Source organism: Juglans microcarpa x Juglans regia, chromosome 2D, assembly GCF_004785595.1.
Source record: "Juglans microcarpa x Juglans regia isolate MS1-56 chromosome 2D, Jm3101_v1.0, whole genome shotgun sequence".
In the NCBI taxonomy this organism is placed as follows: Eukaryota; Viridiplantae; Streptophyta; class Magnoliopsida; order Fagales; family Juglandaceae; genus Juglans; species Juglans microcarpa x Juglans regia.
Genome location: NC_054596.1, coordinates 43,418,214 through 43,446,135, shown reverse-complemented (window position 1 = coordinate 43,446,135; position 27,922 = coordinate 43,418,214). Strand labels below are relative to the sequence as shown.

General features: G+C 35.5%; 1 protein-coding gene and 1 long non-coding RNA gene across 2 annotated transcripts; one reads left to right on the top strand and one right to left on the bottom strand.

The window, feature by feature from the left end:
• Nucleotides 1-14,800: 14,800 nt before the first annotated feature.
• Nucleotides 14,801-15,353, bottom strand: LOC121248979. Its single transcript, XR_005937558.1, has 3 exons — nucleotides 15,340-15,353; nucleotides 14,953-15,017; nucleotides 14,801-14,831 (listed from the first exon to the last, which is right to left on the bottom strand). It is a non-coding gene; the product is annotated as an uncharacterized LOC121248979 (long non-coding RNA).
• Nucleotides 15,354-22,837: 7,484 nt separating this feature from the next.
• Nucleotides 22,838-26,678, top strand: LOC121249545 (uncharacterized membrane protein At3g27390). The gene is made up of 10 exons (XM_041148245.1): nucleotides 22,838-22,931; nucleotides 23,433-23,541; nucleotides 23,665-23,857; nucleotides 24,281-24,417; nucleotides 24,511-24,799; nucleotides 24,991-25,097; nucleotides 25,334-25,499; nucleotides 25,608-25,803; nucleotides 25,910-26,153; nucleotides 26,450-26,678. Exons 1-10 carry the CDS (start codon nucleotides 22,838-22,840, stop codon nucleotides 26,676-26,678), a joined length of 1,764 nt encoding a protein of 587 aa, XP_041004179.1.
• The last annotated feature ends 1,244 nt before the right edge of the window (nucleotides 26,679-27,922 follow it).

The following is a 27,922-nucleotide window of genomic DNA, read 5'->3' as shown; positions in this document are numbered from 1 at the left end:
TGCACACCCACTTCCTTCGTAGCTTTACTCATCTATATTGACGATATCATTCTAATGAGTTCAGAAACTACTTCAAGCACTGTTGTGAAGCAATTTTTGGAGACAAAATTTAAGATCAAGAATCTCAGCTCACTTAACTACTTCCTTGGCATGGAAGTGGGATGCTCACAAATTGGAATTCAACTTTTCCAGTGTAAATACGCATTGGATATACTGGCTGAGACAGGCTTATTGGCATCTAAGTCTTCTCCCTTACCAATGGAGCCTAACATCAAACTCAAAAAGGATGAAAGTGCACTCTTTCATGATCCTGCACTCTATCGTAAATTGGTTGGTAAGCTTTTTTATCTAACCAATACATGGCCAGACTTAAGTTACAGTGTTAACCTACTTAGTCAATTCATGGCAACGCCGAGAGTCCCTCGTTATGATGCTATCATCAAGATCCTCAAGTATGTTAAGAGTACACCAGGACAAGGCATTTTCTTCCTTGCCAGTTCGAAGATGGAGCTCGTGGCTTACTCAGATGCTAATTGGGCCAACTGCCCAGATACACGAAGATCAACCATCAAATTTTTCATGTTTATTGGCAATTCCCTTGTCTCTTGGAAGTCGAAGAAGCAGAACACTATCTCCAGATCATCTACCAAGTTCGAATACAGAGCCATGGCGGCAGCTGTATGCGAACTCATGTAGCTCCATTTTTGCTCAATGACTTGCGTGTTTTCATCAAGGCACCAACTACTCTGTATTGTAATAACTTAGCTGCCATGCACATTGCTGCGAACCTCATTTTTCACGAGCGCATGAAGCACATTGAACTCGACTGCCATCTAGTCCAAGAAAAAATCTTAGTTAGGCAAGTGCTTACTACTCATGTCTTCTCTTCTGCTCAATTGGCTGATTTACTCACAAAACCTCTCCATTCTCCCACGTTCAGTAGGCTTTTATCCAAGATGAGACTCATTAACATTTACTCTCCATCTTGCGGGGGGATGTTGAAATTATAGGAAGAAGACAATTGTAGAAAGAAGGATCTACCAGATGAACGTGCCATACACAAACAGGGGAATATAAATATGTTATAGTGAATTGTAAATACAATTGTTTTATTGTTCTTACTCATTCCTTTGTATCTATAAATAGCAGTAGGTACTCGTACGTGAGCATGTAAGAATTGGACAATAATAATTTCTTTCCAATAACGACATTTTGTTGCGTCGTCTTCTACCCTGCGCCCACATTGCTCCACTGCGCCATCCCTTTTGGCTCTGCATCTGTACCATTCTTAATACGGGTCATATAATTGATATATTTATAAACGCCAACATGGCCATGATCCACCACGGAAACTTAGTTGCACGAAGGAAAATAACCTTTGTAGAGTATCCCATATTTTCTTCCTTTTAGTGTGAGGGTGGTAATATATGAAGCTTCACACAGTTATTCCCATTGCTTATCTCAGCAGCTTGATTTCTCTTCAGATTCATTGTTGTTAGTATCAATAATTATATAATTACTTCAATTTATCTCTCATTAATTCAAGGATAACAATTGAAAATTAGACGAAAATGTTTCCTAGTAAGCTTGTGAAAATTAAAATGGCCCAAATCCTATGAATTGAAATCTGTAATTGGTAATATTAACATGGAATGGAAAGTTCAACCAAAGAATACATTTTTTTCCCACTATGTTCAACTATTTGTGGCAAAATACTGTTCTGTTTGCTTAATTTTTATATTTTCTTTTCAATTATAGTTGTATCCGACTTACACCAACTTCAATCTTAAGCTGCTACTTGTATGTGGTCGTCTATATACTTGATTCAAAACAAGTACACTTGGTTAGAGTTGGTTTTGGTTGCTTACTGCTAGTTTTGGTTGAAATTTGAGTTCACTTGCTACTTCTCATATCACATCTTGAGGTTGAGATGGAGGGATGGAATAAAGGAATAGAAAATGAAAAATAAGAAGTTGAAATGTTAAGAGAACAGAGAATTAAATCTACTGATTTATTGTTGAATTATTTCCTCTGCTGCAGAGTGAATTTATTTTCTGCTTTGCTTCTGTTTAGGCTCAATTATCTAGCTACTAACCAACTTTAATCATGAGCATATGAGGGGATTCAATGGTGGAGTCTTACTGGATAGCATCTTTCAGTTATTCATTTCCTACCTTCGACTTTGTGACTTTAATAGCTCCAAGTATAATTGAGGAAAAATTTTTGATCAACTTGTTTCTTGTTTATAGTGCAGGAACACCTTAAACAAAGTGATATGTCCTTTGTATTCTTGTTACAGGTGAGCTACTGATGTTATTATATCCTGTTGCTTTCATTTGTTTGTATTTGTACCATTTGGCCTGAACAAGAATTCTGAAGCTTTGTTACAATTCAAAAGATGTTGTTTGGCCTATACATTGATATTTCTTGCAATGGCGGTGAAGTTCTTGATACTTTAAATTACAATGTTGATCTTAATGTAGGAGATTGCTTTTATATTAAGGTTTGAGATTTGATGGATGGAAGCATAGGTTGAAGTAGTTGTACTGGACACCTATATAGTTCCTTTTTTGTGAAGTAATCAAAGATTTTCTTAAAAATTCAAAAGGCATAGCCTGAGTACACCTTCTATGTACTTCTTTATTGAACTTAATGAAGCAAAGCTTGGTTAATATAGCCTAAATGTTTAGTATGATTGTTTTTTATTTTCAATAGTACTGTGGCATACAGGATCTGACTACGAAGCTGGAAGACTTACAAGCAAAAGGTCGTGATAGAGGTGAAAAGCTAAAGTTGGATGATAATGAATTGAGGGAATATTTTCAAATGTAAGTACTCCTTGCTTCCATTGCTAATACATTTTGTTATTATAGGTTCTTACTTGCATGGTGGTTGGAGGATGAGTTTCCTATATATATTTTTCTTCATGGAGTTGTTGATGTATGATAGAGTTAAGGTTTACCGTAAGTGATTAAACCATTGAATTTAGAAGGTGCAGTTTCTCATGATGAGGTATGGGGTTTGTTGGTGTACATGTCTGGTTGATGTTTTTTCAAATGTATTCTGCTTTTGTGGATTTTTCATTATTATTGTTTTGTGACATGCCTTTTCCGTAAAATTTAGCGGAAATTTTTTTTTTCGCATTTAAACTTATTTGCGGTGATGAAAAATCATTGGAAATACTTGTGTGGTGATTTTTAGAGTATTCTCAGCGATACTTAATCGCCGCAAATAAGTTTCCCAGTGATTTAACTAGTTCATTAGAATAGATCTCTTTATTAGCAGCGATTTATTACATATTTGTGATGATTATAATTTACCGCAAATATGTTTTCCAAACGATTTAATAGGCAAACCAAAGGGCATTTGCGGGGTTTTATTTTGAATTTGCGGCAAAAAAAATCGCTGAAAAAAGAAATTATTTGCAGCAATTTTTTTATATTCGTTGGGTTAAAACAAGAGTGAGCAAACAAATGCAACGGAAAGGCGGGTTAAATTTCGTTGGGTTAAATTGCTGGGAATACTCAAATGCGGCGATTTTAGTACTTATTGTGACGAAATTCAAAAGCCGTGAAAAATCAATTTTCTTGCAGTGACTATTAGCGGCTCCCCGGTGTACAACCTTGCACATAGAGTTAAGTGTGTGGGCTAGTGAGATAAGTATGATAAGTCAAATAATTTAAGACAAGTTATGCATGACATAAGCATACATATGAATGATCATGATTTTACGTTCCAAGAATAAAATATTTTATTAAATACCTTATGTTAAGTATGTTTATGTTATGATGGGTTTTTTACTGAGTCTTCGACTCATTTTAGTTTGAAAAAATCTTTCTTCAAAGTTTGACGAAAGATTTTCCAAACACAATTTTTCTATTTCTTTCGATAAGCTTTATGAATGGATATTGATGGATTATCTAAATAAGAAATCCTTAATATTATGAATAAAATGTATACGGTTGTTTTTCTTTTCTTTTCTTTTTTTTTTTTTTAGAAAGAGCCGGTAGCCACCCACATAGCAGCCCCGTCCCAAGTTTATTAATAAGTCCTCACTTATGACAGAGGAATACCGTGGTTACAATCAAGGACAAAACCAACCAACAAACATAAAACAATGAACAACCAAAAAAAAAGCCTATAAAGAAGGCACAACTAAACAAGCCTATAAAAAGAACCCCAAAAAACTACCAATATCAAAAAATTCAACGACATCTTAATGAAGGAATACCAGACAAGTCCAAACGCAATAAACCTCTAAGGGCCCGAGGCAAAATAGAATTATTAGTATAGGTCAAATCGACGCCATTGGCACCCTCCTTTGCCAACTAAACGCCATTGTTAATGCTTATGGTACCAACCATAATCTTACTCATGTGGAAATTGTTGATTTGTTAGCTACTGGATTTTATGGTACTCTTCATCATTGGTGGGATAAGCATCTTACTAATGATTCTAGAGAAACCATCAGAAATGATGTTATGCAATAAGATGATGGATTGCCTATTTTTTATACTATTATAGGTCAAGTTATCTCTGATGGTGTTAACGCTTTGATATACACTATTGTTAAACATTTTATTAGTACCCCTTCTAATATTACTACTCGTATTAGTAATTATTTGAATAACATAAGATGCCCTACTATGTTTGATTATAGGTAATATCAAGATATTTTTATTTTCAGAGTAATGCTAAGGGAAGATAGTTTGAAACCTTTATTGGAAAGAGAAATTTATTGATGGACTGCCTCATCTTTTTGCTCGTAAGGTTAAAAATGAACTTACCGATGTTACTAGTTTGATTAGGGCTTGTTTGGATAAAGAAACGATCTCATCTCATCTCATTTCAACATTATAACTTTTTTAAATTTTCACACAAAATATAATAAATAATTTAACTTTCTCAAATCGCAAAATAATAATATTAAAAAATAATATTCTATCAATATTTTATTCAACTCATCTATGATAATTTCACATATGGTGATATTATCAGTACTATAAAAAAAAGCTTGGTATCAGCATGTGTAAGGACCAAAAAATGTTACGACAACAACTGAAAACTATCAAGAAACCCAAATATGAAATGGAAAATTTCTGTGAACAATTTAGTTTACCTCCTATTGCCCTTTCTAGGCAAAAAGGAAAAACGTTGCTTATAAAAATTCTGATAAGTTCTATAAATCCAAAAAACGCACGCTTCAACTGTGGGGTCATTTTAGTAAAGATTATACTAGAAGACCTTACAGGATGAAAAGAAGGATAAATCAGCTAAACATTGATAACAATACTAAAGAAGAACTTATTCATATTTTGGAATCAAGATCTTCTTAATCATCTGGTATCGATGAATTCAGTACAAGTGATTCGGGCTATCACTTGGCTATTGAAGAGTTTGATTCTCCTAATATTACGATTGGTTGTAAAGATTTTTGCTGCAAAACTATTAATATTCTCACCATGGGTGAAGAATAAGAAAACTTTTTGATTACCTTGATTATCCAAATTACAAAACCTAAGCTTAAGGAAGAATACCTCCAAAAGCTAAAGAAAACCATGGAGAGAGAACACCATGAGAAAACTATTAAACCCAAAATTAGCCTTGATAAAACGTTGAAAAAATTGAATAAGAAGAAATTCAAAGCAATTTGTTAACGATCTCCAGTATGAGATTGTTTTTATTAAAAAAGAAATTGTTGAACTCAAGTGTGAGTTAAACAATATCAAAACTGATAATAACTCTCTTAAACAAGAGTTAATACTTTATAAAATTGAAAAATAGTTTGACCAACACGATGTTTCTGATACTGATGAGCAAAATGATGGTACTGGCCCCAGTCATCATGAACCTCTTTCTGATATTGATAAGGCATGTTTAATTGATTGCTTCATTCCTTTAAAATGGTTTTTCAAAGTAAAGATTTTTGTTTGCCATGAATTTGAGTTCAAAATTGTTGCTTTGATTGATTCAAGAGTTGATATGAATTGTATCTAAAAAGGTATAATTCCTAGTAAGTACTATGAAAAATCTACAAAAAAATTATTTTCTCCTAATAGTTCTCTAATGAAGATTAAATATGAACTGAATAATGCTCATGTTTTCCAAATCAATGTCTATTTTAAAACTACTTATGTTCTTGTTAAAAATATGATTGAAAAGGTGATTCTAGGTATGCCTTATATATCTTCTTTATACCCTTTACTTACTGAATGTGATGGCATTACTACTGAACTTTTTGGGCAGAAAATAAAGTTCGAGTTTGCTTCAAAGTTTGATATTGATACTGATAAAGGTTTTAATGCTTTGCTCTCTTTGCTAAGACTAAACATTTGAATTTCTTACAGTAGGAAATCAAATACAAAATAATTGCTGAACAATTATGTGGTCAATTGTTACAGTAAAAAATTGATAGTTTTAATATATAAAAAAAAACCATGTTGATGATGTTTATTCTAACATTCCTAATGCTTTTAGGCATATGAAGAAACATATTATTGATTTACCTTATGTTAAATATTTTTTTGAAAAGATTATTCCTACTTAAGCCAGACCTATTAAAATAAATAGTAAAATTTTAGAATTTTGCAAAAATGAAATCCATGACCATCTTGCTAAAAATATCATTAGGCGTAATAAGTCACTATGGTCCTGTGCTGCTTTATATGTTCAAAAAAAATGTTGAGATTTAGAGAGAGACTCCTCACCTAGTTATTAATTGCAAACCTCTAAATAATATATTATAATGGATTAGGTATCCCATTCCAAATAAGCATGACCTAATCCACAAAGTTAGAGACGCTTCAGTTTTCTCTAAGTTTGATATGAAATCTAGTTTCTGGCAAATCCAAATTAGTAAAAGTGATAGGTACAAAACTGCTTTTACCACTCCATTAGGATATTATGAGTGGAATGTTATGTCCTTTGGCCTTAAGAATGCACCTAGTGAATTCCAAAATATCATAAATGATATTTCCAATTCATTCAATCATTTTACCATTGCTTATATTGATGAAGTCTTTATCTACTCTAAATCTATTGATGAACACTGAAAACAATATTTGTAACGTTTCTAAAAGTCATCAAAAGAAATGGTGTTATTGTCTCTGCCCAGAAAATTAAATTATTTCAAACCAAGATTTGTTTCCTTAGTTATGATATCCATGCAGGAAAAATTTGTCCTATCAATAGATTCATCTAATTTGTTGATAAATTTCCTAATGTCATCACTAATATAGCTCAATTACAAAGATTTCTTGGTTCATTAAATTATGTTATTGAGTTCTACAAAGACCGCAGGAAACACTTTAAACCACTTTTTGAGAGGTTACAATCTAATCCACCTTCTTTTTCAGATATCCATACTTCCCTTGTTAAGCAAATTAGAACTCATGTCAAGACTATACCTTGTTTTGGAACTCCTATTATTAATTCTTTCAAAATTGTTGAAACTGATACCTCCGCCATTAGGTATGGTGGCATTCTAAAAGAAATTATTTTGCCAAGTTCGTCTGAACAAATTGTTCACTTCCATTTTGGAGCCTGAAATAGTGAACAAATTAACTACAGTACTATTAAGAAAGAAATTTTATCTATAGTACTATGTATTTCTAAATTTTAAACTAATTTATTAAATCATAAATTTCTATTACTTATTGATTGCAAAAGTGCTAAATATGTATTGGAAAAAGATGTTGAGAATATTGCTTCAAAACATATTTTTGTCCAATCGCAAGTTATTTTAAGTATTTTTTATTTTGATATTAAATACATTAAAGGTTCCCAAAATGTTATCCCTGATTTTCTTATTCGTGATTTTTTGCAGAATCATAACAAGCAGAAAATATAAGCACGTATCAAATGGTCTTGCCCCTAATAGGCAACTAGTGAAACATGAGTCTGCTTCTCCACTTGATATTTCTATTTGATTTACTACCTTAGGTAGTATAGTCAATGCTAAGACCTGTTTCTCCTCTACTGTAGCTACCCCACACGATCCATATGCTAATGCTATTACTAAATCCCATCAACTTATTCAATCTTCCTATCTTGATAAAACATCTGCTTCAATGACTGATTATGTCCAAAAACAATATTGTCAAAACTTATTTTATATTAAACCTAATCATTCAAAATATATTGATCCATCCAAAATCGCCTTTGGATATTTTCCGTCTTGCTTTTATTGGGTTCCTGGAAATACTCATAAGAATCTCCAATACTACTCCATTTTCATCCAAACCCAATCCATCCTAATTAAACTCATTTTTTATAAGACTAATAAAATCAAGTTGATCTACCATAGTATTTACATACTAAACTTGATCACCGAAGAAAAATGGGAAACCCATCCCTATATTGCCAAGAAGATCCCTGATTCAGATATTTTCTATTGCTACTATGATTACATTGAAACCTGGTTCAAAATCATGTTATTCATAATATTGAGATGTCTCATTCATGGTTTATTAACTTTGATAAAAAGTTCAATTCTCAATTCCATCTGTAATTTTTGAGATGGTGGAAACAATTTGGACTAATTTCGAAAATCTTCCCTGATAAACTTAACGGTGATATTAAATACTTTCTTGAGTATTTTATCTTGCTTACTTTCTTCCTATTTCAATTATTTACTACTTACTTATTTACTTGCACTCCAGTTATATGGTCCCTTTGGACTCTAGTTATCTAATCACAACATTTAATTATTTACTTACTTTTATTTATTTACTTGCACTATCACTCCAGTTATCTAATCTTCTAATTCCAATTATCTGGTCTTCTGATTCTCCAGTTATCTAATCCATTTTCAAATTCCAGTTATCAGTTCACTTTCTACCTTCTATTTACTTGCTTCCGTCCCCCTTCTTTTATATATATATATATATATGAGCAGTGCTATATAAGAGGACCGTATTGCAGTCCCAGTGTGTGAAATACCAAATTGTCCCCATTTTTAGGCTTGAATTGACTACATTACCCCTCTTTCTTCTTCAACCTAAAGCCAAAACATTTGAAATCAGATTTTTGTTTACACCTCTACCGCGCGCCCCAGTGGATTTCCACCATCATTGACCACTACAACCTAATCTCCTCCACCATCGACAGAACAACCACCTCCACCATCAACAGAGTCACATACTCCATTGCCGACGACCTCCTTGGCCACCATTAAGGGTGGGTTTGTATACACAAAACATTTTATCTAATTTCATCTCATTTCATTATTACAACTTTATCAAATTCTCATACAAAAATATAATAAACATTTCAATTTTTTCAAATTTCAAAATAAAAATAATACTAAAAAATTATATTCTAATAATATTTTATTCAATTTTCAACAAAATATTTCATCTCATCTCATCTAAATTGTCTATCCAAACCCACCCTAAAGCAAAGCACAGCTCCCATTCTATTGTTTTTCTGAAGGTTTTTTATTTTGCTGCGCCCGAGGAAAGCTTGCATTTTTCTGTCAAGGCAAAGACAATAACAAATTTTTGTAGAGTGTCACAGAAAAGTGTTCGAGTGTGAAAAAGAAAAACAAATTGTATTTAGGTCGCTAGAAGGACATGTATTTTCTCATCGGTATTCCATACTTCTTGCCCAAGTTTTTCAATCGGCTATGCCACCTCGCCAATCATGAAAGCCATGAGAGGCATGGCATCTAACACCAAATCCAACAAAATCACACTTCCTGCTTCTTTCACAAAATCACCAATTATGAATCCCACACAAACCTTCCTTACAAAGAACCATTGCACTGCATCCGAGGAAAGAATGGGGGTGATTTAATCTGGACCGGGAGAGGGGGGGGGGGGGGGGGGGGGGGCGAGTTCATCATATGGCCTAATTTGGTTTTGGTTCCCTGTAATGGAACGCGCCGTTTCATTTAGTAATGAAACCCTGCTTTTCATTATGCTTTCAACGCACCCATTCGGGGACTATAATAAGAATTTCTATATATATATATATATAGTAATAGAGCAACGTCCAAAAGACGTTTGCCTAGTTTAAATTTTTTACAAAAATTATATTATTTTTTACAAAAGAAAAATGATTAATACGCAGCTACATTGATTTTCAAAGCCCACTCATACCTAGGACCTTTGGATATGGAGCCAGCGTCGGGTAGCCATAAAGTGAAGTTCTTTTCCTATACTTAAAAAACTGAAGATAATTCTTCACGGGTTTATGCTCATTAGTCATCCACAAGGCAAAAACACAATATTTCAGCATCTTCATTGGTTTGATTAAATTTATTTTTAAAATTTAGTTAATATCACACTTTTTTATATTTATCTATTCTATTTAAATTCAATCTCTACATTAGATTATCCATTCACTTTTTATATAATAATAAAATATTATTAATTTAATAATTTTTTTATTTAATTTATTTTTATCACATCTTGTAGCTCTACCAATTAAATGTTAATAATAATTATATTCTAATTAGATTAATATTAAAAAATCATATTTTCAAAAGTCATTTAATACTAATAAAAAGATTGGATTATGCAAAAACACATTGCCAGGAAATTGTCAATAACTAATTTAAGAATAATATACAGCCATTAGGAGTAGTAATGATTGGTTTTAAACTTCAGCAAAATTAATTTATCACCAGATTGCAAATCATAGATCCAAGACATACTTGGTATATCCATCCCCAATGTGCGGAAGAAAGCCATATTTTTTACAAAGTGTGCCCATTGATTGAAAATCCTATCCTCAGTACCAATCATTGTAGCAGGTCTCATAATTGTGGCATCTAGAGGAACTACATTCATTATTATCCATGTGACATGCCATGTGAGCATATTTCTATTCAATTGGTCAACAAAAATCTAATGGAATGATCTTATTGAAAAAATTATCCGACCCAAGGAATAAAGATTCAACCCAATGAGTAAAAATATGAATGTGCAATTTAATACTTAACCTTAAATAATACATGAGTAGTAGGAAAGCCCTAATTTTGGTGTTCTCTTCCGGTCAAACATTCTCTCATATCTTTTTATTTCTCTCTTTCAACTATCTATGCAAGTAATAATATACATATAGATTCTACAACCAACTGCCACCATTAAACCACAAATACATTATATTTTTGCTTGTAGTTCGTGCCTATTTTTTTTTTTTTCGAAGGTGGGGTCCTGTGTGCCCCCAACAATAGAGTTTTTTGGCTAATAATTTAACTGCTAATGCAATCTTCAACCCAGTTTCTGAGTTTAATTTCCTGTTTCTACTAATTGCAAGTCAGATCACCAAAACCCAAAAAACCATCAGATCACAAAAACCATCGAATCACAAGCAGATCAAACAAAAATCACAAAAAAATAGAGAGACAAGCTATGAGAGATATAATAATACTTTTCAATAAGGAACAAATCCAAGAGTTGGCACTAGGATAGTTAAAAATAAAAGTTCATCTGAAGCTTGATCTAAAATCCCAAACTCCAGATTTGCTCAAAACATAACCTCGATCAATTATTGTCTATATATAGCAGTAAAAAGAATTACTCTAGAAGTACTTTTAACACAAAAAAAAAAAGGCAAATGCCCAAGACCCATGTACCTCTGAAAGAGCAGTGATATTCAGTTCTCCCGAGCCATAAATAACGAATGCACACTTTTTGTATCCTTGAGTGACTGAAAATAAGAGGAAAATAAATAAAATAAGAGAAGCAAGTTAGCGCCTCAGAAAAATCGAAGCAGAGAGAGCCAAGAGGCAAAGCTAAGAGAAAGAGAGAGGAACTTGAAACAAAGGTGGCTGGAACCTATACCCGTATAAAATAATATGAAAAACAATGCAAACAAAAAAGAGAAAAAGGGAGAGTGACTAACAGAAACCAGAGTCCGAACAGCTGATCTCAGAGTCCTCTTCATCTTCACTCGAAAATACAGGGCCCTTAGCTGCCGCGCATGGCATCGACGAAAGATGAATTGCTGTAGTTTGAGAACCCCACCCCCCAAAAAAAAAAAAAGAAAAAAAAAAGAAAAAGAAAGAGCAACAAAAACCAAAGCATAATATCTTGCCTGCATTGATGGTGGCTTCAGTTGCGCTTTTAATTCCCTGACAGCAGATTGGGAATTTAAGAATGAATTTGGTCTTAGATAGGCATAAAACCATAGAATTACATGCAAGGAATCGACAAAGTCAAAAACCAAGCTGTATAAAATTCAAGAAATAATAGGATACAGGATAATTATATAATAAACGAATTTAGGGAAGGAGGTGGAGTCACTAAATTATCTTTGGGCGTCAATTTCAGAAACCTTTGAAGGAATCTGCTCACTTGAATAATCGATCTGGGAAGAAATCTGCATTTTCTATGTCATTAATGGAAGCCGTAGCAGCAAAGTTACTCCAAGTGTTTTTACAAGTTAATAAGGCTGTGCATCCGGACCGGATTTTTTTCCGGTCCGGTCCGAAAACCGGATATCCGGTAGTCCCGGGCGGTTAACCGCCCGGATTGTTACTAAGCAGTTAAAATTTTTTTTTAACCACCCGGATCCATGTCCGGATCCGGTTTGGCCATGCGGTTATCGGGACCACACTATTTAAACAAAAATCACATTAGGTTACTGAAAGATTGCCTCGCTCTCTCCCTCAGTCCCTTGCTCTCTTTGGCCAAAACCCTAAGGCAAAAGCAGAGAATGTCACCGCTGGTTAACAACACAAAGAACGTCGTCGCCGATTACCATCACAGGTATGGTACTCCTATTTCACATCTAGTTCTTTTGTTTCATTTTTGTTTCTTCTATTTTGTATGTGCCCACCTTAAGCCATTTTCTCCCTCTCCTCAGTCTCGATCGTCTATCCCTCTCTTTGGAGTCATCAACACAGACCCATCACCCATCATGGCATGGTGTCCAGGTTCGTCGACGAACTCTAAAAATCTCCATTAATATATGCAAAATTTCTTGTATTGGCTGATCTGGGTATTGATTAGTCGTTGATTCGTCTTTAGAGGTGGGGCTCTACGTTAGTTAAGGCTTGTTATTAGATGTTGTATGTGAAGAATCTGAAGTTCTCTATTTCTCCACTACGTTTATTGAACTTTTTTCTTCCCTTCCTTTTGGTTTGGATCTGGTTTTGGGAGTTTTTTTTTTTTTCTAATCTCTATTCTATTTTCGATTTTTTTTCTTGCTAGTCATCTCTTTGCATATTGTGACTGTGTTGATTAAATGTTTTTCCCTTCCTTTTTGTTTGGATCTGGGTTTGATTTTTATTTTTATCTTTCTAATCTCTAGTCTATTTTCGATTTTTTTTTCTTGCTATTCATTTCTCTGAATGTTGTATGTGAAGAATCTGAAGTTCTCTATTTCTCTACTGCGTTTATTGAACTTTTTTTCCCTTCCTTTTGGTTTGGATCTGGGTTTGGGATTTTTTATTTATTTATTTTTTCTAATCTCTATTCTATTTTCAATTTTTTTTCTTGCTAGTCATCTCTTTGGATGTTGTGACTGTTCATTTAATATTTTTCCCTTCCTTTTCGGTTTGGATCTGGGTTTGATTTGGTTTTTTTTCTAATCTCTAGTCTATTTTTGATTTTTTTTTCTTGCTATTCATTTCTCTGAATGTTGTATGTCAAGAATATGAAGTTCTCTATTTCTCCACTGCATTCATTAAACTTTTTTTCCATCCTTTTTGGTTTGGATCTAGTTTTGGATTGGTTTTGTTCTCTTCTCTAATCTCTAGTTTGTTTTCAATTTTTGCTTGCTAGATATCTCTCTGGATGTTGTGATTGTGTTCAATAAACTTTTTTCCCTTCATTTTGATTTGGATTTGGGTTTAGAGAAATCTGATCAGAAATCCTAACATACTCCAATTTAATAGGCCTCACTTGGTCTCTAGTCTCATTCAAGTATCTGTTGTTTCTCTTCTATCCAAACCATGAAAAGTTTTAGTATTTTTAGTGAACTTCATGACCTACTGAGTAATGGTTTTTGGTGGCCCGCTGACATGATTATTTTGTGTTGGAAGTTCACTCCATTTTATATGCTAAGTTAACAATGGAGTAGAATGAACAATAGCACATGGCAACAAGGACTTCACTGAAGCCATTTCTCTAACCTTCCATTCCTTATCGACACACTACATAATTATTTTTTACTAATCTTCCTGATTTTCAGTTCTTTGTTTCCCACAGTTCACAATGGAGATGAAAGGGGGCTTGACCTCAAATGTTCTTCCACAGTTCTTTGTTACTGCTTTTAAATTTTTCACTATTTGTTCCTTGTAAAGTTGATGTTTTGCATTATGATGTAAGCAACAATGTAAAGTATGTAGTGTATTATGTATGTTGATGTCTATTATTATTTATTTTATTTTATAAAAATTTGAAAAGGAAATAAAAAAAGTTTAAAAAATGCCTATAAAAATATTCATTATATAAAAAATGCCTACAAAAAATAATAAACATAAAAAATATAAATCTTTTAAAAAGTGTTAAAAATATTTTTTTTAAGAAGTTTTTGAAAGTATTAACAAGATTTATTTTAAAAAAAAGAGGTATAAAATCCAAATATCAGGCCTTTAAAAAAGCCTTTTTAAAAGTATAAAAAAAGTGTTTTAGAAAAAAGGTTTTCTGTTGAAAAGAAGAACTATATGAGGATTTTTTATGTTCCTTGTTTCGACATCTCACCAAACTGTTCCTCTTTTCTACCCAAGGAGATCTGTTCTGCTAAAAAACGAGATTTGTATATCCAAAATTAAATTACATATATTGGTATGAAAAAAATTACCCTTAACTCCTCTATTTCCTGCTCCCGTTTTGCAAATGTTACAATGAATCAGCTTCCTTTTTCTTTGCCTTCTCTAGCTGTAACAATAATAACATGGATGAAGTCCTACATAATAAATAGTGATTTTTTTTTCTTTTTTTGATAAGCAAATAAGTAACTTTACATGAAGCAAAGAAAGCAAAACTAAAAACAAGCCACCTGTTCTCTTAATGACTCCTCGGATGATTTTAGAGTCTGAAGATAATCGATCACAAATTTAGGTTCTACAAAAAATGTGATTATTAGCTGTTATGGGAATAAAGGCAGAATAGGATCTCACAAGGACTCAAATATTGGAACTATACATACATTACACAGAGGCTGCATAACACATGATGGGGAAAATACACTTTTCACCCACAAGCTACCATCAGCTTTCATTCTAAACTCTAAACTACCAAAAGTTTCAAGCTGCAATTTAAGCTACCAATAGGCTTTATTTTGCACCTGCTATTCATATTTGACGCTATGATTGTGCCATGTGGCTAATTTTTTGTTCATCTTAACTCGAATAATAGTAAATGAACTCCTTGAGGAAATGCTAACCAGGGGAAATCCCAAAAGGTATAAGGGATTCGTTAAGAAATGAAGAATGCCACATTTGGATCTCAATTTTTGCAGCTTCAAGGTCTGCCAGAAAGTGACAAACTCATATTAATGGCCTAGTAAATATTTTGGCAGAGACAACCATATAATAGACATAATCGTTATGCACTTTTAAATAATCGTTATGCACTTTCGTCATGTCTGAATTTTGAAAGCGGCATTTACAAAATGCGGACATAACCTCCAAAATGTAAAACATGCAAGTGTGGCACTGGGAAACCTATCTAAATTTCCCTTGCTACTAATGCTGAAGTTTATTGATCTGAAGTTTCTGAGTAGAAGAGGTTAATTGTAAGTTTAAACCCATTTATAGATCATACAATGTATAGGTTTCAGAAACACCAACATATTATGCGTAATAAGTAGTTAGTGGGTTGGTTAATTGATCACCTATTATTTATGAAATGATTGAATTGGTATTTATATGGATACAACATAATCATTCTAAATTCAATGACATGCAAACATTTCCAACATATATTTCACTCCAAGAATTTATATTTTTCCGTGACTTACAAACAATTCTAATCTTCCAAGAAAACCGACAGCTCGGTATGATTTCAACACAAACAAAGCACATTTATCTATTGTAATTCTAAATCTTCAGAGTCGACAATTTTCAAACATTAAAGGTCATTAAGGTAAACAGTTTCCCTTGGCAATGAATGTGAATACACAGTTTAAGCAAAATTTCATTCCAACAAATAGAGAAATCTATAAGGACATATTGCGAAGATCAGGGAAACTGAGCAGAGCACATCCAGCCTACAATCAAGCAAGATCATTCAAATCAATTTCTGTATATTTTTGTAACTGTTGCATTTATTTTAACAAATATGTAACTCCTGCATAGTTTTAGGCAAATTGATGTACATTGCCGTAAATAGATTTTCCTAGCTATTTATATAAGTCAGGTCCCATTACATCAATAAAGTGTGGAAAATTTCATTGACAACAGCAGTGTTAATTCTTTTATATGGTATCAGAAGAGACATTCTCTCAAGAGCATCCGATCCCCAATATGTCCTCCTCCTTAGAATCCATTCCACTCAATACCCATATCATTTCCGGCACTGATAAACAACTTATTACCCTCAATATCACTGCCCAAATCAATGAAAAGTTAACACCCTCTACCTTTCCTCAATGGCGTGCTCAATTTGAAGCACTCCTTATTGGCTATGATTTGCTTGACTATGTCAATGGCATATCTTCTTGCCCTCCTCCAGTCGGCACTTCAACTACCGATCTCAACAAAACTCATTGGGTTCGACAGAATAAACTTATCCTCAGTGCCATCCAAGCCTCTACATCCCCCACAATCACACGGCTTATAGCGACGGCAAAAACATCACATGAGGCTTGGAACAAACTCAAGACGTTATATGCTAGCCATTCAAGAACAAGGGCTATGCAACTCAAGGAGGAACTCACCTTGATTCAACGTGGAAATAGGTCAATTTCTGACTTTTTGCATGCTGTGAAGGCTCTGGCGGATGAAATCGCCATCATCGATCATCCAATTTCTGATGACGATTTAACCCTCTATGTCTTGAATGGGTTAGGGCTTGATTTCCGTGAGATAGCTGCACCGATCCGAGCACGGGAGAAGTCCTTGGTGTTTGAAGAGCTGCACGACCTCTTAGTGGGTCACGAATCTTACCTTCGGCGTCTGGAAGCTGCTACTCAACAAATGGTGATGACGGCAAACTTCACAAACAAAAGCCATCCTTCATCTAGGGGTGACTTCTCAAAAAAGTCTTACAAACCGAACGGGCCTTACCAAAATCAAGGCCAAAACTCAGCCCACCAATCAAATGGCCACCAATGTGATGGACGTCGCTCCAACCATGGGTCTGGGAAGCCCAACAACAATCAGAAACGTTACACGCCGCACTGTCAGTTTTGTAAGCAAATGGGCCATACCGCAAAGCACTGTCCTCAACTCCAGTCCAAAGATTTCACAGTCAACTGCGTAACCTCTTCTAATGGCAAAGACAAAACTTGGCTCATGGACTCAGCAGCCTCGCACAATATAACGGGTGATCTTGCAAATTTGTCCATTCACAATGAATATGATAGTACTGATGAAGTGATTCTTGGTGATGGTTCAGATTTGGCTGTCTCACACATTGGTTCTTTGGAATTACATTCACCCAATCATACTTTTATCCTGAGTGATACTCTTTGTGTTCCAAATCTTTCCAAAAATTTAATTTCCGTTCATCATCTTACCAAACAAAACAACATTTTTGTTGAATTTCATCCTTTTCATTTCTTTGTGAAGGACAAGATCATGGGGGCGATTCTATTTCGAGGAGCGTGTGAAAATGGTGTCTACATTTTTCCCGAATCAATGATGTCTCCCACCTCCAACATGGTTGCTAATGTGCATGAGCGGACCTCAATTGATGGGTGGCACAAGCGCCTTGGACATCCATCTCTTCGAATAGTTCATCATCTTGTTAAAAATTTTTCTTTTCCCATTGTCTAAGAAAAAAATATTTCTCAATTATGTAGTTCATGCTCCATTAATAAAGCTCATAAACAACATTTTCATACCAATAGTCTTCAAAGTCATGCACCACTTGAACTCATTTACACTGATGTTTGGGGACTTGCACATTATACCGGAATCGACGAATCTCGTTATTACCTCATTTTGATTCATCACTTCACAAAATACATGTGGTTCTATCCAATGGCTACAAAATCCGGGGTGTCTACAATTTTTCCTCACTTCAAAAAATTTGTAGAAATACGCTTCCAAACCAAAATAAAAAATTTGTACTCTGATAATGGTGGGGAATTCATTGCTTTAAAATCATTTTTATTGATAAATGGTATTGGTCATTATACCACCGCCCCACACACCCCACAACAAAATGGTGTCTCTGAGTGTCGTCACCGTCATCTTGTTGAAACAGGTCTCACTCTTCTTCATAACACATCACTACCTTTTTCATATTGGCCTCATGCTTTCCAAACAGCATCCTATTTAATCAATAGGCAACCCACTTCTCTTCTTCAAAATCGATCCCCTTTTGAAGCTCTCTTTAGTCAAAAACCAAATTATCTCAAATTAAGAAAATTTGGGTGTCTTTGTTACCCACTTACTCAGCCTTACAACACTCATAAAATGCAGCCAAAATCCTCACCCTCTGTGTTTCTCGGGTACTCTCAAACCCAAAATGCCTACAAATGTCTTGATCTTAAAACTCACAAGATTTACATTTCTAGGCATGTTCTATTTGATGAACCAAACACTCTCACTCTGTCTTCTACCAAACCAAAAACCCACACACTCGAATCTCAAAATCCCTCTTTGTTCTTTGATGCCCAGGTGACGCCCGTGCCCTCGCCAATGCCGTCTGCTTTGCTGCTCGCATCAACGACTCCCAAAGGTGTAGTCGCTGTCGACGCATCCTCCTCAGGTAATCTCGTTAACCCTTCTTCTTTTCCTCCTCCGATTTCATCTGAAAATCTAGGTCAAAATTCATTGCACTTAAATTCGTTATCTCCTAGTTCTAATCCCAACACTGGTCTGCATGATTCACACTCACTGAGCACTCATGCCTCACCTATTGAGCAACCAATCGGACAAACTGAAAACTCCCAAAACCCGAATGCCCAAATTCCCTCAAACCCACCTATTTCCCGTCTTCACCAAATGACCACTCGGTCAATGAACAAAATTTTCAAACCAAAACAACTCCATTATGTGTCTAAACATCCACTTCCTGAGACCATTGAACCAACCTGTGTGAGTCGGGCCTTATCTCAACCACAGTGGCGTGATGCTATGTCTAGTGAGCTTACAGCTCTCATGAAGTATGGAACTTGGGATTTAGCACCACTTCCTTTGACCTGTAATCCAGTGGGCTGCAAGTGGGTGTTCAGGGTCAAGAGAAACCCTGATGGATCAGTGGATCGATTCAAAGCCCGCTTAGTTGCAAAGGGTTATAATCAGCGTCCAGAGCTTGATTACAAAGAGACTTTCAGTCCAGTAGTTAAACCAGCCACCATTTGAACTGTTTTGTCTATTGCTGTTGCAAATGGTTGGGATTTAAGACAAATGGACGTTAATAATGTCTTTTTACATGGTGCATTATCTGAGACTGTTTATATGATGCAACCCCCGGGTTTCAAGGATCCATCTAAACCAAATCATGTTTGCAGGCTTAAAAAGGCAATATGATCTCAAACAAGCCTCTAGGGTTTGGTACACTACACTGAAAAATGTACTGCTTGAGCTTGGGTTTGAAAATTCCAGAGCTAATTCGTCTTTGTTTATTTATCGAAAGAACTCTATAATCTATTATTTCTTGGTGTATGTCGATGATCTTGTGATTACAGGAAATAACAAAAATTATGTGGCTTCAATCATCAAGAAATTGGGAGATCGTTTCTCTCTTAAGGATATGGGTTTACTTCATTTTTTTCTTGGTGTGGAAGTTGTCTCTACTCAAGCTGGACTATTTCTCTCACAACACAAGTACATTCGAGAGTTACTATCAAATACCAACATGAGTGGTGCCAAAGATGTCTCAACTCCTCTTTCAACAACTCAGCCTCTCAAGTTACTTGATGGCACAGCAAATGCGGACAGCACAGAATTTCGAAGGATCATTGGCAGCCTGTAGTACCTTTCTTTAACGCATCCAGATATTTCATTCGCGGTTAATAAATTGTCCCAATTCATGCACAAGCCTACCACCAATCACTTCACAGCAACAAAAAGGCTTCTTCGGTACTTAAAGCAAACCATCTTCCATGGTATACAGCTCACAAAATCTGGATCTTCAGCTTTAATCACCTACTTCGATGCCGATTGGGCTGGAAATATTGATGATCGAACCTCCACATCTGCCTACATTAGCTTCTTCGGCCCAAATCCCATTTCATGGAGCTCAAAGAAACAAAGGGCAGTTGCAAGATCTACCACCGAAGCTGAATATCGAGCCATTGCAAATGCGGCATCCGAGACAATGTGGCTCCTTGGACTCCTCCACGAGCTGGGTTTTCCACTCAACACAGCTCCCTTATTACTCTGTGATAATCTTGGTGCTACGCATCTAAGTTTCAATCCGGTCCAACATTCATGCATGAAACACATACAAATTGATCTCCATTTTGTTCGTGATCTAGTTCAACGTAGTTCTCTCCAAGTTCGACATGTTCATACACAAGACCAATTGGCTGATCTGCTGACAAAGCCATTGTCAAGACAAAGAACCGAAATCTTAAGAAACAAGATTGGGCTTGCTGATGGAAGCTCAATCTTGCGGGGGCGTATAAAGACAGATTGCAAAGATCAGGGAAACTGAGCAGAGCATATCCAGCCTACAATCAAGCAAGATCATTCAAATCAATTTCTGTATATTTTTGTAACCGTTGCATTTATTTTAACAAATCTGTAACTGCTGCATAGTTTTAGGCAAATTGATGTACATTGCTGTAAATAGATTTTCCTAGCTATGTATATAAGTCAGGTCCCATTACATTAATAAAGTGTGGAAAATTTCATTGACAACAGCAGTGTTAATTCTTTTATAAAATCATTTCCCATCATAATTTTTCTCTTCATAAGCAAGCCCATATCAAAACACTCATCCACAAGAAATCAATAGCAGGGGACTGGAAAGATTACCGTAAGTGTGGGCTGTAAGTTCTCACTTCTCAGTATATATTCAAACGCCCGGCACATAAATAATGAAGACAGAGCACTTGTATGAATAGGAGCAAACCACCCTTCAGCTTCTATTTACAAAGCAATACTAAACTAAAGGTCATAATCCAGTAGCTCCTATTTTGAGTGGGATCCTTCAACGAGGTTCTTTTCTTTTTCCTTAATTTGTTCTTCCTTTTTTTTTTTTTTTTTTTTGAGTCCTAAATACGTACCCAGAACTTAAATTAGCACTCTTACGTTTGGTTGTAAATAATGAAATTGCCTTGGTTTTGAGAATGGTTCCTTCAGCAAGATGAACAAGCTTACAGAAGCCTGATCCCTCTATAGAAACCACCTTGGAAGAATACCTGATGGTGCCACTTGGGAGCTCCTTTGCGAGGGTTTCCAACAACAGCTGCCTTTGAACACAACGAATTTCGTGGCCTCCACTGCGCATTACACAGCAATTATCAGGAATGGCTTAAACACATAATATCAAAATAAAATCAGCATTGTGTTTAGCCGAGATGGAAATTGACGGTGGCGCGTGCCTAACACACGCCACACTGGAAAGGAGCAATTCGGCCGGTCAAGACGTTGTCGGAGTCATTGGGGCCTGAGCTGCCACGCATGGCGTCGATAGAAGATGAATCGCGGTGGTTTGAGAACCCCACACGTTTCCTTTAAACAGTGTGTCGGTGCAACACGCCGCTCCGATTGGCTCCAAATTCGGTCGACCGCAAGATCGGCGGGTGAGGCTTCTCCTGGTGGTGCGTGTGTCAGACGATAGTCATCGGAGAAGCTCGAAACGGCTATCCCCTTTATTCGGCCGAAAATCTAAAAAACAAAAAAATCAAACAAAACCACCGGAGACGAAGGGCCAACGAGGAGAGGGAAGAGAGGAAAGGAAAGAAGGAGCCGAAGCTCCCCTTCCCCCAACTGGATTTGGACGACCGAGTTTCTAGAGAGAGAGGGTCTGGGACAATGCCTATTTTTTATGTTAAAATCTGGGACAATGGTTTGCCGAAGCTGCGTTAGTAATTTAAGCGAAAGTTAACGAAAAAACAAGAATTTCTGTTTGACAGCCATTTCATAGCCACTTATATATAGTAATAGAAATAGATATATCTGTTGAATAGTTCATTCTTGCTTTAACTTCAATATTTGTAGGTTTCTCTTCCAAAAATTCGCCCAAGAAGGGGGGAGGAGATGAATGCGATGGTGAGGCGGCTTCTTCTCAAAGAGCCGTGGTGTGATGAAAGCAAGTTAATTTTTAAAGAGATTTCTCTCTTGTTTGTTTTGTATTTCTTATTCTGCATTAATTACTTGTTATAAGTGTTTGCTGGTTAGCCTTTCATAATTCTTGTACTACCTTTTAATTAATGTATTATTTATCTTGTCAATAAAAATAAAAAATGAAAAGCCCGATAGGAATGATCAGAGGAGAGCGCTTTTAATTAATATTTTCTGCCTCAAATCCTTCTTTAATTTGTTCGTTTGTTTTTTGTGTTCACGGATTACGACATCATCCATGCATGGCTGGCCACTTGTCACACTCGTTCACCACCTCCTGCCACGTGGACAATCTGGCAGTTGCCCACTTCAATAACGATACCTCTTCTCCTCTCTGATACTCTCACTTTGAATCGTTAATAATTTCCTTGTAGGACTAAGCAAGATATGTAAGAAATACGCCGATCTTCATAACAAAATTTGCACTTACTCCGACATTCCTTTTATGCCCTACAGGCACCACCGCAATTACCTGTCATGGAGGTTCCCGCAGGCTTCTTGGCCAAGCTATGGAGCTTTCTCTCTTTTCTTCCCTTCTTCTTGTTGCTCTTCATCCTTGGCCTTCTCAAAGGTTTCATCCTATTGTATTTGTTTCTATATCCATGTGTACTCGAGTACTAAGACACCTTATTCTTTTCTCTCATTTGCTTAATTAATGAGTGTTCGTCTTGATCTTCTTCTTCTTCTTCTTCTTCTTCTTGATCTTCTTCTTCTTCTTCTTTGGGGTACTTCTGCTATTGGTTTGGTATCTAGGCAGAGCTGTTAATGCGCATACCCATATGTTTGACTGAATGAACTTTGTCAGTTATATTTGCGTCTGAACTCATGCAATCGAGGCCTATTACCGTGTGTGTCTGTGTGTGTATATATATATATATAGAGAGAGAGAGAGAGAGAGAGAGAGAGTTTCCAATACTGCCAGCATCTGCAATTACACATAACATGCTTATAAGATTTAATATTGTGATATATATATATAAACATATATATAATTGATGTCGATGGTATACGTATATAATTGAATGGCTTTGGCGTCTGATGCTTCCTTCTTATAATTTGATTCCTCTGGCAGCGGCACTTGTTGGACCAGCAGTATTAGGCATCATATTGATCGGAAACTCGGCAGTTATAATGGGGCTATGGACTGCACATTTTGTCTGGACTTACTATTGTGTGGCAAAGTAAATTCACTGAATTCGTTACATAGCATTTAGATATATGTAATCTGTATGGTGGTTCACTTTCTCAAGTTGTTTCATGCCGTGTACTTCTGAACGGTTCCATTTTTTGGCCTATAATTTCAGAACCAAAAAGCTCGGGCCGGTTCTAAAGAGTGTGGTGCTAGTTTCATTACCAGTGCCTCTGGTCCTTTGGCCAATCTCTGGAATTGTTGGAAGCCTTTTAGGCGGAGTAGCATATGGATTTTTTGCGCCCCTTCTTGCAACTTTTGAGGCTGTTGGAGGGAATGTCACCGACAAATTCTACCACTGCTTTGTTGTAAGTTTTCATTCTGCTTTCGCTCTGTTTGTTTCTCAGGACTAGCATTTTCACTGAAATCCATACGTATGTCTTAACCTGAACATGAAATTACATAACAAGTAATATCTTAGGTCATAATGTTATAATTCTAATCAGGAATATCCCAAATAGGAGCTGATAAAGTTTCTGACAATTCTTATAAGTCCTGATAATGTTTTGACTATTATTTCTTAATTTCTGAACAATCTATTCATATTTACATCTTGACTTCGTCGGTTTAAATATGGTTTGTGGTTAAAAGTCATCACTGATCTGATGGGACTTGCATTATCTTCATTGTTGGCTTATCCATACAAATAGCTGGTATAAAGCGTTGCTAACTTGTTTTGGGATTAAAGTTTTAGCAAAATTCATGTCAGTGGCTCGCTTTTTCTACACCAGGATGGTTGTTGGTCCACGATTAAAGGAGGCTGCACAGTAGTGCAGGATTTCACAGACTTCTGCTTCCATTCATACTTCTCCTACATGGATGAATTAATTGAGACAGTGCTTCCGGATGAAAGGCCAATGGACATAAAGTGAGTACTACTCGTTTTTTAGCCTTTTTCCGTATGCTGAAGAAAGCATAATTTCACTAACTCTTAAGACATAATTCCATTTTCCCTTGCTAGATTATCAAAATTTCCAGGTTGTTTGCTGGCAAGCCTGATTGGTTTGCCAGTAGATGTGCTTTTAATAACCGCTGTTGCTCTGTGGAAAAGCCCTTACATGCTCTTCAAGGGCTGGAAGAGGCTGTTGGAAGACTTGATAGGCAGAGAAGGACCCTTTTTGGAGATGGTATGTGTTCCGTTTGCTGGTCTTGCTATCATCTTATGGCCTTTGGCAGTTGTGGGAGGCGTGATAGGTGCTATTGTCTCCAGCTTCTTTCTGGGACTCTACAGCGGAGTTATTGTCTATCAGGTGATCTGTCACAACTTGTTTTTCTTATCATGTCAATGAATTTAGGTTTTGAGGCCGTCAAGAAATTTATGTTTTTTCTTATCATGTCGATGAATTTAGGTTTTCATGCTGTATGATATTTAATATGTGGATGAATTTAGTTTTGTTGGAAACTATGACTTTAATCTGAACCGAGATTTCTGAAATTCCAGGAAGGCTCACTCCTGATGGGACTTGCATATATTGTGTCTGTGGTTTCGCTGTTCGATGAATATGCAAATGATTTACTCTACTTGAGGGAGGGATCCTGCCTTCCACGGTACAATTTTGGGATTGCTATCCAGTTCAGTAGTTTTCCCTTTAGATCTCTCCTGATGGATATTAAGAGAAAATCAAACATGTTTTAGTATTATGTTGGTGAAATGTTGCATTGAGGATGGAGGAAGTGGGGTACATTAGTTTTTGAAATCCTGTTTGCAACCACGTATTCTTAATTATTAGTAAACGCTCGCAAATTGCCTTTTGATGATTCTGAGACAACGTTGTGACAGCCAGGCCTGAATACCGAAGAAACATGAGCCCCAGTACTGAGAGAAAAAAGCTAGGCGAGAATCATAATACTGACTCAAAGAATGGGAGGGAGAACTCATACAGGTCAAAACTAATCACAGAAAAATCAAGAACATTGAAATGGGAAATTCAGCAATATAAACCTATGCAGGTAAGGACTCGTACATACGTGAGGTACTTGTTCGATCTACTTGGTACGCTTAGCTGTGAACTGTGTGGATTACAACATTAACGAATTGTTTGTATTTATGTCTCACAGGTATGGGACTGGCTTTTTAAATCTTGCGAGGTGAATGGTCGAATTCTCCTCCATGATGGTCTGATAACTCTCGAGGACATCGAGGAATGCATGCTGCAGGGTAATTGTAAGAAGTTGGGCATTCAATTACCTGCTTGGTCTATATTGCAGTGCCTGCTTGCATCAGGAAAGTCCAACTCATCTGGGTTGGTGATCTGTATGTCCCTCGAGCTTTGTATAATTTTTTCTTATACATTCACGTACATAGGTAACTGAGTACGTCTAATCAAGATATATATCATGCATGTAATTGAGTTTTCCAGCTGATCATGATGTGGAATTGACGAGGATGAACGGGCCAAGGGATAAAGTGTTCGAGTGGTTCGTTGGACCCCTATTAGTCATAAAAGAGCAATTAAAGAGACTCCATTTAGATGAAAGTGAGGAAAACTGCCTGAGAGAGCTTTTTATTAGATGCAGAAACGAAAAGCCCGAGGAGTGGGATGGCACTGAATTTGCTTCGAGTGACAGAGTTAGAAGGGCACAGTTGCAATCCATAATTAGAAGGTATACTTATTTATCATGTTATCTTCATGTCTTCTACATTAAAAATAAATTAATATATCCCGTGGGCATGCAATTGAAAATTAATTAATTAATTATTAATGTTATCCACTATTTACTCCAGAGAAGACTGACTTTAGCCCTTTTACTACTTCAATATCGGTGCATGCATATTCCTGGAACAAAAAGGGTCCTGGGCCTTAATTTTCTAATATGTATTCTCCTAACTATATGTAATAGCGTCCATGAGACTCATTTTGTTTTCCTCCCCCCTCCTTTCCCTTTCCTCTTTTCGTTAGACTACAGGGAATTGTAGCTTCAATGTCCCGGATACCAACTTTCCGACGTCGCTTTAGGAATTTGGTGAAGTTGCTTTACATAGAAAAACTTCAGTCTAGTGCTTCAGCTAATCATATGCGGGAAATCTTAAAAGACAGCAGGAGCTGCATTCAAAGTGAAGACGAGAAAGGTTCAGATTATACTCTAAACAAAGAACATAGGACCTATGACAATGGAAATGTAGTATAAATCATGAGCTTGTAAAATTACATCTTCCAAAGAATAACAGCCATGGTATGAAGGGACATGTGCTCTTTCGTATTCCATTGATGCACGAGCTTCTGTACTAGGTTCATAGAGATTTCATAATAATAGTGAAGCTCACAAACTTATATAACTATATGTTAGGGTCAGAACTGTGTTGTAGATTGGGGGTGGTAGTTAAACACACAATACATCACTCAAATATCTTCACTGCTTTGACATAATAGCGCCTTGATTTGACATCTTTATCTCTTTTTATTTGTCTTTAGTGTGTATTTTGAGGTTTGTTTAGTTTCATATCAATGATATACAAGTTTTTCTTATTTTTCTAAGCTTACATAGTTACATAATTTTTTTATTTTTTATTTTTTCCTCATCTAGGTCATTCTCGACTTCATTGAATTTCTTGCCTATCACTTGTACATAATCTTCCTTTACAACCTTTGAAATGTTTTTAACCACATATTAATCAGTTAACTAGCTAGAAGTTTCAAAAGAGTTTATCTAATAGTTAAAACAAATTTGGAATATTCTTGCATATGGGAGGCAGCAGATTTATCTAACTAGATGATTGATAAGACGTTTCTAGAGAGATAGAGTGTGAAGAATTTATTTTCTTTTGTGAAGAATTTATTAGTTATTCACATTTTTTTTTTTTGTTCACTTATTAATAGTAATACAATTATACAATAAAAATCTAACGATTTTTATATTATTAGATACTTTTCAGGTTTGTTTTAAGAAAAATATGAGTAAGCCGAGAACAATTGTATAATTTTATGACGTATGATTATTATTTTTATATAGTCACGTGCAAAAAGTACATATTACTTATGCTGACACATACCGCACACTTTGCCGATCGCCCCCCTAGACACCAAATCATAGTTCCGCCCCTGGTTAGATCTATTTTATGAAAAATGGCTTTACAATATGATGTATTGCAATAAATCATATTAATTTGTAACTTTATTTCTGTAAAATATTTTTGGTCCTCTATCATTTTGGTTTCACTTCAATTTAAAGTATAAAAAATATTATTATTATTATTATTATTATATCAATCAATTAGAGATATGATATGCATTTTATAGTAATTAATGATAGATGATAGTTTACCTTCTTTTAACAAAAATAAAAAATAAAAAATTAGGTCTCATTTGGATGTTGATATGTGAAATTCCCAATATACCCCTGTATATTCACGAGATTGTATACTAGTTCACTTG